The 17,119-nt window shown below is 42.4% G+C and overlaps 1 protein-coding gene across 1 annotated transcript in view; it reads left to right on the top strand.

The window, feature by feature from the left end:
• The window catches only part of LOC136594012 (inositol hexakisphosphate and diphosphoinositol-pentakisphosphate kinase 2-like), a gene marked incomplete at its 3' end in the record, with an annotated part of 39,101 nt that extends 23,477 nt beyond the window's left edge, over positions 1–15,624 (top strand). Inside the window, exons 7-15 of the mRNA XM_066588670.1 lie at positions 82–183; positions 269–430; positions 1,428–1,549; positions 2,345–2,446; positions 3,210–3,296; positions 3,412–3,487; positions 4,304–4,413; positions 14,785–14,870; positions 15,499–15,624. Of these exons, the coding sequence (XP_066444767.1) occupies positions 82–183; positions 269–430; positions 1,428–1,549; positions 2,345–2,446; positions 3,210–3,296; positions 3,412–3,487; positions 4,304–4,413; positions 14,785–14,870; positions 15,499–15,624 (973 nt within the window). The remainder of the gene's footprint in view (positions 1–81; positions 184–268; positions 431–1,427; positions 1,550–2,344; positions 2,447–3,209; positions 3,297–3,411; positions 3,488–4,303; positions 4,414–14,784; positions 14,871–15,498) is intronic.
• Positions 15,625–17,119: the final 1,495 nt, after the last annotated feature.

Below are 17,119 nucleotides of genomic sequence, written 5' to 3'. Positions count from 1 at the left end.
ACTGTTCAATGATATATGGTGACATGCTTCACCAGTACCTTTTTTCTTTCATGGGTTTAACTTTTTTCTTTCTTGTTCCAGATTGGCAGTCGCAGCAGTGTTTATTCTCCAGAGAGCAGTGTTAGGAAAACTGGATCCTATATTTATGAAGAATTCATGCCAACGGATGGTACTGATGTTAAGGTACAAAGTAATTAATCTACTGTGCTTTCTACTATTCTGATAGCGAGGAGCAATTTAACATTAGCGATTTTTACTCGGCATTTAGGTATATACAGTTGGTCCAGATTATGCCCATGCAGAGGCCCGCAAGTCTCCCGCTTTGGATGGAAAAGTCGAGCGTGACAGCGAGGGAAAGGAAATCCGTTATCCGGTTATGTTGACTGCCATGGAAAAGCTGGTTGCTCGTAAAGTCTGCTTGGCCTTTAAGGTTAGTCCAATTCTTCCAGTTATATTTTTCAGTTGTGATGATTTAAAAGAGGGGAACTACGAGATGAAAACTCTAAATTATCTACTCTTTGAAGTGGAGGAACTGTATTAAGTATATGTGATATGCGGGTGCTGTGTATGTAGTTGCACATGACCCTGATGTCTGATGGAGCCCAAATGAATATCTGCAAAATGATAAGGGAAGCAGTAATTGAAGTGATAGGAGTTTGATTTGGGAGTCCTCATACAAATTTTGAATCATGGATTGGTATGCATATGACTGCTGGTTAAATTTGTCATGTTTGACGTAGGGCGTCAGAATAAGTATTCTAGGCTGAAAAAAGACAAATGTCCATCCAGGTAACCCCCCCCCCCCTTTTGTTTGTCCAGGGGAGGCAAAAAACTCCAATGAGGCAGAAGCCAATTTACCCCATTTTGGGGGAAAATTCCTTGGAAAAATCCCTGGATCAGCATTTGAAAAGTTTTTACCTTCTCCAAGTCCGGTAGTTGGAAGATCCTTGGATCAACAACCCCACTGGTCACCTAATTGCTATATCCTGTAATATCATAGTGCTCTTTAACTCTTCTATCAATTTTGCCATCACCACGTCTTCAGGCAGAGACTTTCACAGTCTCGCTGCTCTTACAGTAAAGAACCCCTTTCTGTGTTGGTGATGAAGCCTTCTTTCCGCTGAACATAGAGGATGCCCTCTTGTTAGGCTATATTCACATCACATTTGGAGTCTGTGTCTGGCATATACACTGAGAAAAGTTGCTGTCATATCACCATAAGTTACTATAGGGCTCCACTCACCTGACAATGGTCAAGAGACTGTCTTTTTAGCCTCCTTTAAGCCAGTTGTGTTTTTTTTTTTTTTTTACATTATGCTATAATGTAGTGGATCTAGATTATAGATTATGAGCCCCAGTGGGAGACAGAACCCATTCACTGATATAAAGCACTGTGTAATATATGTGTTATTTATTTATGTTTTCAGCAAACGGTCTGCGGCTTTGACTTGCTGAGAGCCAACGGGCACTCTTTTGTTTGTGATGTCAATGGCTTCAGTTTTGTGAAGAACTCCATGAAATACTATGATGACTGTGCCAAAATACTTGGGTATGTTTCTACCTATCTTCCTATATAGGCTGATATTGAGTTTAACCTCTTATAAAACAATTGCTGTATTTTAGAACACAGAAGGCTAAGGGCCTGTTCACATCAGCGCTAGGGTTTTACATTTTCCTGCTCTGTTCAGGGAGCAGGAAATCCGCAACCCCAAGGTGAACGGAACCGTCATGACTGAACCAAATGGCACTGAATGGAGCACATTGATTATAATGGGGATCGTTTGCCTTCCAGACGTCCTTCCTGCATTTTGCCGGATTTGGTGGGACAAAATACCGCTGCATGCATCACTATTTCCATCCTGTTTTAGTGGAAATTTGCATTGGATTGGCCCCTCCGATGCTGATGTGAACAAACCCTAAGAGTAATGGAAGTGAAGGAGAAAAAACATTACTGGCTACTTCTGTATAGTCTCCAGTGTTTACACTGCTAAGCAGAACACTCTTGCACCTCTACTGCAAAACTTGGCTCTTGTCTTTATCCTGTTTACGAAATGTACATTTTACAATGTGAATGCCAGTTTGCCTAATTTAACGCAGATGTATGTGAGTCTGAGTATGTATTTTACAATGGTGATTGCTGTGTACTATAATTTTTAATTTACTATCACATGATATAGTTTAAGTAAATGTATATCAAGATATATAATTATGTTTAAGATACAGACATTCCAACAAATCTGTCTTTTGGCATGCATTCTACAGCTGCACTATAATATGCAGTTGGCGTCTATTTAGGAAAGAAATTGGACTTGTGCTAGCCATGCTCTTACATGTTTTGTTTTAGGAATATTATAATGAGGGAACTTGCTCCACAGTTCCAAATTCCCTGGTCCATCCCAACCGAGGCAGAGGATATACCTATAGTACCAACTACATCTGGCACAATGTGAGTGGCATGATACCAGTCTTCTGATTTGCCTTGGTTACCGTTCAATAAGCCAGGATTCTATTGCACTAATTTCACAAAGAACATACCGGACCTATCACTTGTATGAGTTAGTCTTCTATATGTAACATCCTATTTAATTTTAAATCTCCATTGAATTCTAAAATAGGGGAAGCAATGGTGGTTTACCATTATCTAGGTTTTAGTTGTCTGGTAGCTTCCAGATATTGGTAGACAACAGAGATCTCATGTTGCTAAGATAGGCCATCACTTTTTAATGTCAGAGATACATACAAGATAGTGATTGGCCACAATGTTGCCGATCTTTCATTTAGTACAAACGATCTCACCAGCAACTTTAATAATTAAACCAGATGACCAGGGAGTCCTTTCCAAAAAAAAAACCTGACTCCCTGGGGCTTGCACAAAATGGCAAATGATCATCCGGATCCAGCCAGTCTTGCCATACGCTATACAACTAATTTAGAAATCTATAAGTTTTTTTTTTTTTTTGTTGTTTTTTTTTAAAGACTGAAGATTGCAAAAGTATTTTAACTAGTTTATAGTGTAATAAGCTCTTGTCAAACAGTGTAGCAAGAAGCCACGAGCTCTGTATAAACACAAATGCAAACTGTATTCGTTACATTAGGATGTCTGTTTAGATTAGTCGCTGGGCAGCCATTAAGCCTCTCACGGATATGATATGCTACTTACCCCTGTAAACTGTGCTTGAAGTTCATTTTTACTTTATGCAACATTTTAGGATGGAGTTGCGATGTGTAATTGCAGTAATTCGGCATGGGGATCGAACGCCGAAACAGAAGATGAAGATGGAAGTTCGGCATGCTAGGTAACGGCATAATGACTTCTACTAGTTGCATATTATAGGTTTTCTTAATGACTTTCACCTTTCTTGCAGGAATGTTTTTTTATGTTATGTAGCTTGTATCTTTCTTTGCTTTCAGGTTCTTTGAGTTGTTTGAACATCATGATGGTTACAAAACAGGAAAGCTAAAACTTAAGAAACCGGAGCAATTACAGGTATGTTAGTTACCAGAGTTAGAAAAAAAACACAACTAATTTACAGAACAATATTACCGCTGCTTTGACTGTGTATATAGTCCTTAGAGGCCTTGCTGATGACCGTAATTCAATATTAAGGAGGAACTGTCAGCATACTTTACTGCCCCGTTTACACAACAAGAAGCTGTACTTTCTGTCCTCTGCTACAGAAATCCAGCACTGTAGCCCCTGCTGTCCTCCTGGTATTTGTTGGACAATGATTTATCACCTGACTACTGCAGCCAATCAGACTCCATGGCATCACCACCCATTCTCCTGGCATCCGCGCTGACATCCTGGGCACTATGATGCTAATAGTTCAGAACAGTGATGCTGCAGTGTACACAGATATAGGTGCAGGACCACAGGATGATTGGTGCTAGTGTTGAGGGAGTTAAAAGGCGAATAGGTACCTATTCGTTACTTTGGACCCTGAGCACTTTTTTACATATGCTGAAAAAACTTTTCAAAATGCATCTTGAAAGACAGTGCACAAGCAGCCACTAGAAACATGGTGTGTACCCTCTTGGTCCCTTGTGCCATAGTTTAGAATCAACCCTTCAAATCACTGTTACTGCATGCCTTGTTAGTGATATTTATTAAGGGCAACCTAGAATTAAATGCAAAAACACTAATACAGGTAAGTAAAAGACCTATTGTATGAATGTCAAGTATGATGACATTTATAATAGTAATTTTGGAGTCAAAGCAAGAATACTTTACATAAAGTATTGTCTAAATAATGACTACTTCATTAATTATATAAGGTCTGAACTCCCATGTTATTTACAACAGGAAGTGCTTGACATAGCAAGACTACTGCTTGCAGAACTTGGAACCCATAATGATTGTGAGATCGAGGAGAGGAAATCTAAGCTGGAACAGCTGAAAACTGTGCTGGAAATGTAAGTGAAATATTTATACCTAAACTCGATTAGAAGCCAGCCGGCTATGGAATGTCCAAGACCTCTAGATGGCTGCACAGTCTTATATTCACGCTGCTTGTAGACTATGAGTAGAATCTTCCTTCTCTTGTGAACATCACCGCTATAAAAATTCTTATGTTGGATCGAATATGTTTATGTTGAATTTCCAATTCAAGTGCACTGAATAAAAATGCACAGATGGGAAAAGCATGGCTGAACATTCAGACCCCCATGAGGTTGGCATCTTTTGGTTGGTTAACACTGCATGGCACATTTCATTTTTGGTATCCCATCATACAAATTCCTGGTACTTATGGACTTAATTTCCATATCGCAAGTGCTATTTTTTGCAGAAGAACATTACAAAAAGTTTTCTTTATTTTATACATAGCACGGAGTTGATATGTAAGCCGTATGCAACACAAAATGGATCATGAAGACATGGACAAACATTGAATTTAGCAGTAATCTTGCAAAGAGGATTTGCACCCAAAAGTTGCCATGTATTGGTAAATCACAATTTACGGCTGTAGCCAGAGCTTGGTAGCTATGTTTTCACACTTGGGTATTTTTAGGTTTTGAGGTGGCGACTATTTTTGCAAAACGGAGAACAGGAAATGTAGCCATACTTATTGTTACTCTTGGATCCACTTTTAGAAAATTGACCACCAACTTTTAATTTGCCAGCCTCTTAATAACAAACCTAACCATTATTCAGTTCCTCCCTAAGAAATTAGTGGCATTCCCCTCTTTACCTAGATTAGTATTCCCCTCATTACCTATATTAGCTGCAGCTTGAATGATCTCGATCTATGGGGTACATCCATGAGGCGACAGGATTGGTATCTGAAATCTCAGAAAAAGCTCTTCCTTGCTGGTATAATCCTTCTCAAGGACTGGAATGGATAGAAAAGGTCAAAACAACTTGGTCAACCAGCTGCACCAACAAAATCTCCTCCCACACTTTGCAGATCTGAAGCTAGGGATGTATCAATGCCAAACAAAAGCAATCCCTCGGAGTAATTCCAGCTGGTCCGGCCCTGTTACTTGTGTGTGAACAGTACATTTCTAGCTCTGATGTATTTATTAGGTAAAGTTTTAGTCAGTAATACTACTTTTTGGTAGTGGAATGTTACCATGTCTCGCTGTGATGTAAATGAACAACCTAAACAGCTGAAGGAAAGATAAGTCAATGTATAAGGCAGGGTTCACATGGGATGGATTTGCTGCAGAAATTCTGTGCGGAATTTCTGTGCGGCAAATCCGCACGCGGCTCCTAACCCCGGGATTAGCCAGCCATGTGGACGAGATTTTGCAAAAATCTCTTGTCCACACGGGGCGGCCAATCTGTTGAGGCAAAGCTGTGCTGAGCCAGCGCTGTGGTGCAGAATTGACAGCTGCAGCATGTCAATTCTTTTTTTTTTTTTTTTTTCCCCCATTGTGGCCTCTTTTTTTCTTTATCAGGGCAGAAAGCTGCAAAGGAATGCCAGCGGTCAAACTGCTCCAAAGCCCGCGGCAAACTTCTGCGGGTTTTGAAGCATCGCTTATCCCGCGGAAATCTCATGGTTTTTCAATGCGGTCAAACCGTGAGATTTCTGCTGGATTTCCATCCCGTGGGAACCCGGCCTAAGAATAATTTGTTTTGAACAATTACTTAATTAGTAATTTTTCAAACCACTTGTGCTTGTATGATAGCTAGTGTGATAACTAGCAAAACTGAACATTATTTTAGGTAAATAAATTGCAAGGTGATTTTCAGCACAAAAAGGTGCTGTCCACAATGGGCCTCCCTTCCTCCTAACTTGCTGTCCACTGCTTGTTGTCATTTGTGTTACTGGAGATGGTAGAACAGAAAGTGGATAAGGGGGATAAGTCAAAGTGTTCATTGCAGTCTATGAGAGCAGGGGGGGGGGAGACACTTACACATAGATGTTCTTCTGAAGTTAAGGGTGAGTTATTTGCTGCTATTTATTTACTTCACTGATTAGTACTGATATACTGTGTTCTACATGATGATGTTAGTCCCTGTGTATATTACAGGTAGAGAGAAAAATGTGCAGTTCTCTGTGCCCAAGTATATAGAAAACAGCCCAGTAGCAGCTTCCTTCCACCAGTCCGGAGAATCAGATATTCAGACTGCAGAGAGGGACAATTGGGAGAAATGCAGGATACAACTTATCTAATGGCCAGACTTGGTAGTGTTCCTCATGTACAGGGACCTGGCAGCTCATTTTTAAGTTATCTGAATCTAATTTAATTTTAAAGCATACCTAATTGCAGTGTTCAGTAGTTTATAAATATTGTGCTTTAATTATGTAGCACCACTGCTTGTATCCACTGCGCGTTTCAGAATGACACAGTACTTGGGGGCACTATATCGGTCCCGGTTAATGCTGTCCCGTGGCTTGGGCAGCATGAACCCAGTGACAGATTCCCTTTAAATGTACAGAATAGTGTAGTTAATCATGGTATTCTATGCAAACGCATCCGAAGAAGAGAAAAAACAAAAACCCATACTGCAACAAGTATCTGTGGATGTATGTACGGTGTTGGGGTGTGCTCTATGCTCAGTTTGAAACCTGAATGAAAGGTGAGTGCAAGATTGAGTAAGTGAAATAGGTTAACCCCTTGCCGTCACACCCACGTCACGTGCCAGGAGAATTGGAAGCTTGGGGCATACTGGAGATCTAAGTATCTGATGATCTATATCATCTTCTGATATAGACTATTATGGTACTGGGGCATCCTGTCTCCACTGGAACTAGGGGTTGAGACATGGGTTGGCCTGGCTCAGTGACAGGGAAGGTGCAGGTGACGCACCTAGCACTGGATTGGCTGCTTCCCGCAGCATCTCATGTCCCGGGCTGTGTTGCCCATTACGGCCCAATTCCGCCCAACCCCCCACCCCACCCCCAGCTGTTAGCTGCTGTCCGCAGCATCTCATGTACTGGCTGTTTTAGCCGTTACGGAAAAATATAACCCCCACCCCCCTCTCAGCTGTCAGCATGTCATTCATGTCCCACACTTTTCCACTGTAGCTGCATCCATAGGAACCCCAGTTACAGAGGAAAATATCTTCTTGTAATGACAATACTCACTGGCAGATCTGATCAGGATCTGCTATGACCCTGTAGCTCTGCCATGCCAAGGGGATCCCAGCAGTCACGTGACCACCGGCTCATGTAGTGGAAGAAACCCTTCCACTTTCTAGTACATAGCGCTCATTGAGCACTATGTACCTCGGAAAGGAGAAGGTAGAAATGGTTAAAAACCGCTTCTCCCTTCTCTCCCGGGTTCTCCTCTGTGACTAACAGCTGACAAACCAACCTGTTCCTGCTTTATTGCAGAAGCAGGGGCTTTAATCCCGTGCCGTATTTCTGCAATCGGCCAGGATTACAGCCCAGGACCAAGCTCCTTAAAGTCTGTTTACACTGGTGACGGCATGGTAACAGTGCTACTTCATCTTACCTGGTTACTTGGTTGTCAGTTGTTTGAATCCCAATCTCTGCACATACAGTAGCACCCTTTACTGGTAAATACTGTTCCCTGCATGTTTAGTAACCTATTCATAGAACATTTGCATGCAAAAAGTTTACATTAAGTGCATACGTCTTGTATTTTCCTGTCCATTATCAGTTTTTTTGTTTTGAGGCACATTCTTTTGAGGGCCTTTACAAATAGATTTCTAAATTTGCATCTAATTGCCATCTACTGACTATTTAGAAGTAACTGTATGAGTCTCAAGATAATTGATGCTTGATCAGTGTAGAAGAGCTGCAGATGAGCCTATATCTCACTGCTCAAGCTATCAGATTTCTCTATTCCTGATCTGGATGTGCTGCTTGACCTATTTCTGCTGGTTTTAAGAAGTACTTAAAGACAAATATTTTAGCTGAATTGATACTGGTTTTCAATTACAAGGAGGACTACCCCCTGCTTTTCAGTGGTCCTGGTTATATTGGGCCGGGGTATTTATAATGACTAATCCCTGGACACTTTAAAGGGAATGTGTAAGAAGAAAATTACCTATTGCATAAATCAAGTTTTTATGCTAAATCTTTTTTGAACTGATTTTTGGTGATTTTTTTTTTTTTTTTTTAATTTTCCATGTCACAACCTATATCTTAAAGTCCTAATATCCTGCAGTTTTATCACTGACCACTAAATCTAATAATAGTCTGACATTTTCTGCTTTGTAGAGAAAACTTTTCGGTAGTCATCTTGTTATCCTCCTAGGAAGGATTACAATGAAAAGTGACCCCTATATACGGTATAGACAACACAGGATCCAAAATAGCTGATGGTCACAGCTCACCTCCTCCCTGTACGACGACCTGTGTATGTGTCACAGCGCATCTCTATAACACCTTCCATGGAAGTCAAGAGGGTCAGCTTCTGTCATTTGTGTGTATAGCCCATGCAGCTTCTGGAAAGCATCTCCCTAAATGCTATAGTCTGAAGCTCAGGCAAGATGGCCGCCCCAATAGTCATGTACAGAAAATAGGATTAAAAAAATCTACAATAAAAAAAGAACGTTAGAAAAAACTGTTAACTGTCTGGTTTTAATTAATTTGCAAAACAATAAGGTGATGCCTTCCATTGCCTTTAAAAGGCACAGATAACGCTGCATCATTTAGCAGTTCTTCACACTGATGCTGAGAAGCTTGTGAAAGTGTACACTGGGTATGAGAGCAGATAGCAGTGTAATCCAGCCATGTTAATGGAAAGGAGTAACTTTAATACGGCTCACAGAACTCTATATTGTTTCTAAGGCCGGTTTACGCAAATAGATTTGAATTGCCGTCTCCATGATCGCTGTTTGCATGTACAATACACGGTAATACATGGGCATTGAAATGCATTGACTTTCACCGGTTGGTTCTCACTTGCGGGTAGGAATTGCGGAGAAAAGTTGCAGCTTGCTCTATTTTACCTCTGACTGCGCGTATCAGCTCCATTGAACTCTATGGATGCGTTTGATTCGCAGTGCATACACAATTACATTGCGTATGGACGCAGATTCGTACGCACGTTGCTAGGGGACCAGATAATAAATGGCATAAAAATAAGCAGGAATCTGTGAGCGGACAATGCAGGACAGTCTGGGGAGCAACAAACCATTCAGACTGCTGGCTGCAAACTCCGCTTGTTCTTCTGGGTTCTTCCTCCAGAAGTAAGTGTAAATCAGTATAAAACGAGCCAAGCCTGGAGAGAAGTATCCCATTCTGATGGCTCTCAGAGCCGCTCTCGCCACGACAGCACAAGAGAATGTTGCCTGGGCGATAGTACGGTGTTTCCAGGGGGTTGGGCAACTTTTTGACGTCCTTCCCTGCTTGCATTCGTTTGTTCTGCGCGGACAATATGCTTTCCTTAACTATACATCCACGTGGAAAACCACACACATATTCGACCATACTGAATTCACTTATGCGATCATTCGCAGGTCTTCCGCTGCGGATATCCGCTCGCGCTTCTGACCCGTTCGTGTGTTGTTTTTTGTTTTTGTTTTTTTAATTTAATTTTCAGCAAGGTATTTATTACTAATTTGTTCTGTTTTATTGCATTGTGCTAGGAAACTATGTCCCTGTACATTGCAGATAGAGACCAAAGGGCAATGAGCAGAATTTATTCAGTATGAGCATTTCCATGTGGGCAACATGTTTGTGATTTGAAAACTGCATTCTATGAGTTCTTTTAGCACCATGTGGTTCTCATTAGTTTTCATTGTGAATTTCCATCAAATATCTTTTATTTTCTGCACTAGTTTGCTCAGGGTAGCCATAAGTGCAGTACACCTAGTACACCTACTACTGCTGTCTGGACCCTAATCTCAGCGTTAATAATTGGGTCTGCTGCCACTGGTCAAATTTCACTTTACAGTAATTGCGGCTCATGTAGTTTTATTAATGTCAAATACAGAGCCCCCATAATGCTGCTCTTTCCAAAATTGGGACCCATTCAGTTCACTTTAAATAGTCACTGTGCTTTGAGACAACTTGTGTTACTAATGATGGCGCAGAGTGTTAATTGGGCAGAAATGCAGTCCTGAGCTCTCGCTCATGACCTGAAGGTTTTCCATGTGGTTCAGGTAATCAGCTCAAGGTTGACTCAGCCTGCCATCCTTCTGAGGTCGGTAAAATGAGTACCCCGCAGCTTTGTGGGGGTTAATAAATAAATAACTTAAAAACGCTGTGGAATAAGTTGGCGCTAAACAAATAAGATTTATTTATTTTATTTTTATTTATGATAGCAAAGGTGCAACTCACTTTCCCTAAAACAATGTTTTTTGTGCTCAAAAATCACTTGTGTTGGCCACTATGGGATTGCCATCCCTTTTTAACTTGTGCACTGAGTGCTGTCAAGTGAAGTCCAGTCTCCACTAGGACTAAGGGGAAGTAGAGGAAAGTGATGACCCATTATGACCTTTAAATTCATGGAGAGGAAAATGGGAAGGAGGACGTTGCTGCAGGAGACAGACTGAAGCAGAGACTCACACAAACCTTCTGCTGCAACTATAGTGTAAGTCCAATGGCTACTGAAATTGCATCTTCACTGCTCAGTACTGCTGTATATTGTCCTCCATTATGCAGTTTTGTCTCTGTGTGTATTACAGAGAGTTAGAGCGCTTTTACACTGAAAATTATTCTTCAGATTCTCGTTCATATCGGGCAGGCATAAAAATAAAAGGACTATACACAGGCTGTCTTTCATCTATGAATGATAGCCTGTTTACTGTGACTCAAGTTGGGTGGCTGGAGTGATCTCTGGTGCACTCCGCATCCATTCACTGAGCGATGATCGCTAGTCCGATGAATCTGCCATTTTTTCTCTGCAGTGTACAGAGCACAGCTTAACATGAGTCTCATCCCACCAACTCAAAGAGAACAGACAGAGATACAGCCTGTAGGGGGGAAAACTGGTAATAAATGCAGAATACAAGCCATACAAGGGCCAAAAATACTCAGTGTTATTTCTCATATACACACGACAGCTTATTCTGAAAAGTCATTTGAATGTAAGGGTATGCTTTAACTAAAACTGCATAAACCCCAATTAATTCAATTACTATAGCTGCAATAATAGCTTTGAGATGGACTGAGATCACCTATTGTCTCAGCATCACTGTCTGTGATGTAGTGCCTGGCTTCAACATGGGGAAGAATTCTGATGAATCATAGAATGGTAGAGTTGGAAGGGACCTCCAGGGTCATCGGGTCCAACCCCCTGCTCAGTGCATGATCACTAAATCATCCCAGACAGATATTTGTATAGCCCTTTTTTGAACACTTCCATTGAAGGAGAACTCGTCACCTCCTGTGGTAACCTGTTGCACTCATTGATCACCCTCACTGTCAAAAAGTTTTTTTCTAATATCCAAGCCGTCTCTTCTCCCTTTCAGTTTCATCCAATTGCTTCTAGTCTTTCCTTGTGCAAATAAGAATAGGGCTGATCCCTCTGCACTGTGACAGCACTTCAGATATTTGTAGATAGCTATTAAGTATTCTCTCAGCCTTCTTTTTTGCAAGCTAAATATTCCCAGATCCTTTAACCGTTCCTCATAGGACATGATTTGCAGACTGCTCACCATCTTTGTAACTCCTCTCTGAACTTGCTCCAGTTTGTCTATGTCTTTTTTAATGTGGGGTGCCCAGAACTGGACACAGTATTCGAGATGTGGTCTGACTAAGGAAGAGTAGAGGGGGGGATAATTACCTAACGTGATCTAGACTCTATGCTTCTCTTAATACATTCCAGAATCGTTTTGCCTTTTTGGCTGCTGCAGCACATTGTTGACTCATGTTCAGTCTATGATCTATTAGTATACCCAAGTCTTTTTCACATGTGCTGCTGCTTAGCCTAGTTTCTCCCATTCTGTATGTGCTTTTTTTTTTTCATTTTTCTTGCCCAAATGTAGGACTTTGCATTTCTCCTTGTTAAATACGATTCTGTTAATCGCCGCCCACTGTTCAAGCATTCTAGATCTTTTTTCAATCCCCTCTCTTTTCCCTAGTGTTAGCTATCCCTCCTAACATTGTGCGATCGGCAAATTTGATCAGTTTCCCATCAATTTCCTCCTCCAGATCATTTATAAAAATGTTGAACAACACTGGGCCTAGGACAGAGCCTTGTGGTACCCCACTTGATACATTCTCCACTTGGATGTGCAGCCATTTCCCTGATCAACCCAGCTGGTGATTGTGTCATAGAAGGAAATTACATTCATCTGGCATGAATTGTTTGTTACAAACCCATGCTGGCTCTGGTTAATTACTCCATTTTCATCCAAGTACTTGTATATATGCTGTTTAAAAATTTGTTCAAAGATCTTTCCTGGTATAGAAGTCAGGCTCACAGGCGTGTAGTTTCCTGGATCCACCTTCTTTCCTTTTTTGAAGATAGGGACAACATTTGCCCTTTTCCAATCTTCTGGGACTTCTCCTGTTCTCCAGGAAGTTTCAAAGATTATGGCGAGTGGTTCAGCAATTATCTCTGCTGCTTCCTTTAGTATCCTAAGATGTAATTCATCTGGACTTTGACCTCTTTCTGCCGTGCAGTCGCATGCCTTTTTATTTTCTGCTGCGCGGTCATGTGATTTTCCTACTGTGTGGCACATATATCTTAGCAGCATGGCGATTTTTAATTTTGCCGTCGTTTGGCAATATGTCATACCACCGTGTGATGATATGTTGCGCAAGGCATGGTCATGGCAACCTGTAGGTTTTGCTGCTGGATATGTTTTTGTGCAATTCGCCGCTGAATGGCTTGCATACAGAGCTGGAAGGCTTCCGACCCAGCCATACTGTGTTGCATACCGGCGCTACGGTGGCCCGATTGGCGGCAGATGTTTTTTTTCCCCCGCGCCTAGGATCTAATGTCTCAGGTACGGGGGCTACGAGGCGGTCAGTGTGGCAGTGCGGCCAGTGACTGACATAGTTTTCTTCAGAGGTGAGGTAGTGATAGTTGAGCCCAAGGCTTGGCTATGGTGGCCTTCTGACCACTCTATACACAGCTAGCACCTCCCAACCCGGGCCTGCACAATCCACCTCAGTGAATCTGGGGTTGCTGACACCTATGGTACCTTCTACATGGGAAGAGTACTCGCACAGGCATTCTCTGGACTCCTCTCCTCTCATGTCTACTCCGCATCGGGTTGAGCCTTGCCTATCGGTAGCTCCCTGGTTGGCCCTCCTACAGTACTCTGCAGGCAGCCTACCACAGTGTCAGAGTCCAGAATGACACGCGGGCAGGGGCAGCCAGAGCCACATACCAAGTGTGATTTCGCTACAATGAGATATTTACATCCAGCCAAGAATATCTTGTCTTACGGACAACAGTGTTCAAACTGATTGTCAGCATTACTCTGACCTGTGGTAGCTTCCATACTGGAAAGAGTACTTTGTACAGGAATTCCGTGGCCTCATCTGCTCTGCACCGGGTTGAGCCCTCCCTATCGGTAGCTCCCATGTTGCCCCTCCTGGAGATACCTGCAGCCAGATATACCGCAGTGTCTGAGTCCAGGATGACACGTAGACAGAGGCGGCCAGAGACACATACTATGTGCACTTGCGCTACACTACGAAATTTACATACAGACGAGAATATGTCGTCTTACTAATAACTGTGCTCAAACTGGTTGTCAGCATTACTCCGGCCTTGCTGAGACCTGTGGTACCTTCCATACCGGAAAGGGTACTAGGCACAGAAATTCTCGAAAGTCGTCACTCCTTTTGTCTCCTTCGGTCTGGGTTGAGCCTTCTCTAACGGTTAAGCTCCCCTGTTGCCCCTCCTGCAGTTCCCTGCAGGCAGCCTACCGCAGTGTCCATATCCAGGATGACACACAGACAGGGGCGGCCAGAGGTAGTTCCCAGCTTTTCTCCTGGCTCACTGAACACAGCTGAGACCTCTTTAATGGGGCAAGATTGAATTGATGACGTTGGGGAAAGGGCTTTGGGGGTCCTGAACTTTTACCTTGTATTGGGTCCAGAAATTAGTAATGGCAGCCCTGAATTTACTCAGCAACATCTCAACAGGCTGTCATCTTGCAGTGTAGTAGTGATGAGCATCCATAATTGAACCATGTCATTCCCCCCTGCCTCATGACTAACAATGAAGCTTGCTGAATTCTTGGCCGCATCCTATTCATTGTGTCTAATGATCATGGAGATGTGAGTTGTCAGTGCCCTGACACTGCGTGTGACCATAATTTTTGGGACAAATTATTAAACACATGGGACGCAGCAGTACACTTAATAGTAGTACTTGGATTAAAATCTGAAGGATTTATGCAGAATTTTTATGTAATCTATGTTCATTTTATAAAATGGTTTTTTATTTAATTTTTTTTTCTAGGTATGGACATTTCTCTGGCATTAATAGGAAGGTTCAGCTAACATATTTGCCCCATGGGCATCCAAAGACATCCAGCGAGGATGAAGGTAAGACCTATGATTTTATGCTAGTGCAATTATTTAATCTTTTATGCCCAGTTTCCGGTCCCTGGTTCGCAACCTGTATTGGAAGTTCATAGTACCCAAACACTTAGGCTCATTCTCTTAAGCCCCATTTACTCCGGACGAGTGTCAAGCAAACGATGCCCAACACTCATCCCTGTATGTGTTCTCGCTCCCGGGCTTGCTCACAGAGTGGCCAGCGTTCAAGATTTTATGCAGTTTGAACGATGATCGTTCAGTGTAAACAGCAGCCGTTCAGTACTGAACGGCCGCTGTGTTAAGTGAATGGAGCGGGGGAGAGCGAGCAGTGAAATCTCCTCCAGCCATCCCCGCGCGCCTGCTGAGAGAGCCAGCAATACTTGCTCCTGTGTAGCAACACGGGAGTGAGTACATGTAGGGACGAGTGTCGGGCATCGTTTGCCTAACATTCGTCCCGTGTAAATGGACTTTTACTCTAAGCGTCTATGAACCCTCATTTGAGAAGCGCATTGTAAGCTCCTCCACAAATTCAAACATGCAGCTTAGTGCATCCTCTGTGCAGTGCTGTAACGGACAAGATATACATGAGAAATTGTTTGTATGGCTTTTAGATTCTCTGATTTTGTCTACACAGACGCCCGCAAAGATTCTCCTTCTCTGTTGCTGGTTTTGAAATGGGGTGGTGAACTTACTCCAGCCGGGCGAGTGCAAGCAGAAGAACTTGGGCGGGCATTTCGATGTATGTACCCTGGAGGGCAAGGTATGTTTTTTTTTTTTTTTTTTCCCCGTCACTTTCTGTCTTCTTCCTGATGATACTTTTATCCGTTTCTTGAAGGGACATTGTACTTTTCATAAATACAGGTCAATTGATTTCAAATGAAAACCTTTTCATGTACATTTTTCTCACCTTGGCATGGATCCTTCACTGTAGCAGTGATGTTGTTTACATTACTGCTTGCATTGGATTTGCGATTACTATCAACTTACTAACTTCATGATATTCTCTTATGTCACCGTTCCTAAAAGCAGAGGTCACATGACATTAAAAGTTCATGTTAGGCCGGGCTTACACGGCCGGAATCCATGATCGACGTCCGCGTGGAGGATCTGCATCAAAACACGGACACTGAAAAGCATGTAAAATCGCTTTTCCGCTCAAACTTGTGGATACTAATTGCGTATTCAGTGAGCGGAGGAAAAATCACAGCATGCTCTATTGTGCGCAGACATCCTCCACAGCAGTTAATGGAAGAAGTCCGACCCGCAGCCCATATGCAATTAAAATTGCGTATGGGCCGTAGGTACCTGGGTCATCGCTTGGCGACGGTGCAGTAAAAAAAAAAAACAAACTCAAAAGAAATAAAAACTGTACTGCGCATGACCGACGGTGAGCTGCCACGGTCATCTGCAATGCAACATGCAGGGTCACCGTCCGAACTCGCAGCTGAAATCTGCGGAATCCAGTCCATTCGTGTGAGCCCGGCCTTAGTGTGTAGAAGCCAGGTCCAGAGCAAGCAGTCATGTAAATGATATTTTATATTGTTGAAGCAAGGGCGGGAAATGGAAACATAATGTGTCTATTGGAACGTGTCATTGTTATCAGTCTGTAAGTTAAAGCACTCTTACACGGAACGACTGTCGGGCGCTTAAACGCATGACAGCCATCCCAACGATTATCGCTTTTGTGCTTTTACACAGGAACAATGATCACTCATTGAATGGAGGCGGAGTGCTCAGGAGATTCTTCCGGCTGGCCGTCTCCAATCATAGTAAACAGGCAGTCGTTCATAGAATAACAACTGCCTGTTTACACGGGCCGATAGTCACTTGTTTTTAGGTGAGTTAACATCCAAGTGACTTAGTAAGCTATTCTCAGTCACTTGTGCTGTCAGGGCCCGTCTTTACACAGGATGACAGTCACCTGTAATCACTCTTTTGATCGTACCGTTAATGAGCTACCTTCTGTAAGAGTGTAGTACTTATTTAAACCATTTTCTTTGTTGCTCCATTACCTTTCCCCTTCTCAGTAATGGTCACGCATTATGGTGATCCATACATAAGACCTTTTTTAGGCTGCATATCATGTGCTATGGTCCAGATTTATTAAGACCGTTCTTTCTTACACCTCTCTCAATATTAAGTGCCCTGAAGTAAGATGCCCGTAACTTATAAAGCGGGGAAAGTGAACTCTGCGTATAAATTTGAGTAAATCTGTTTGCCTAGCAGTAAAGTCGTGATCACATCTTGGCTTTTTG

The sequence above is a fragment of the Eleutherodactylus coqui genome, unplaced genomic scaffold (assembly GCF_035609145.1).
Source record: "Eleutherodactylus coqui strain aEleCoq1 unplaced genomic scaffold, aEleCoq1.hap1 HAP1_SCAFFOLD_570, whole genome shotgun sequence".
Classification (NCBI taxonomy): Eukaryota; Metazoa; Chordata; class Amphibia; order Anura; family Eleutherodactylidae; genus Eleutherodactylus; species Eleutherodactylus coqui.
This window is presented reverse-complemented; position numbering and strand designations above follow the sequence as displayed.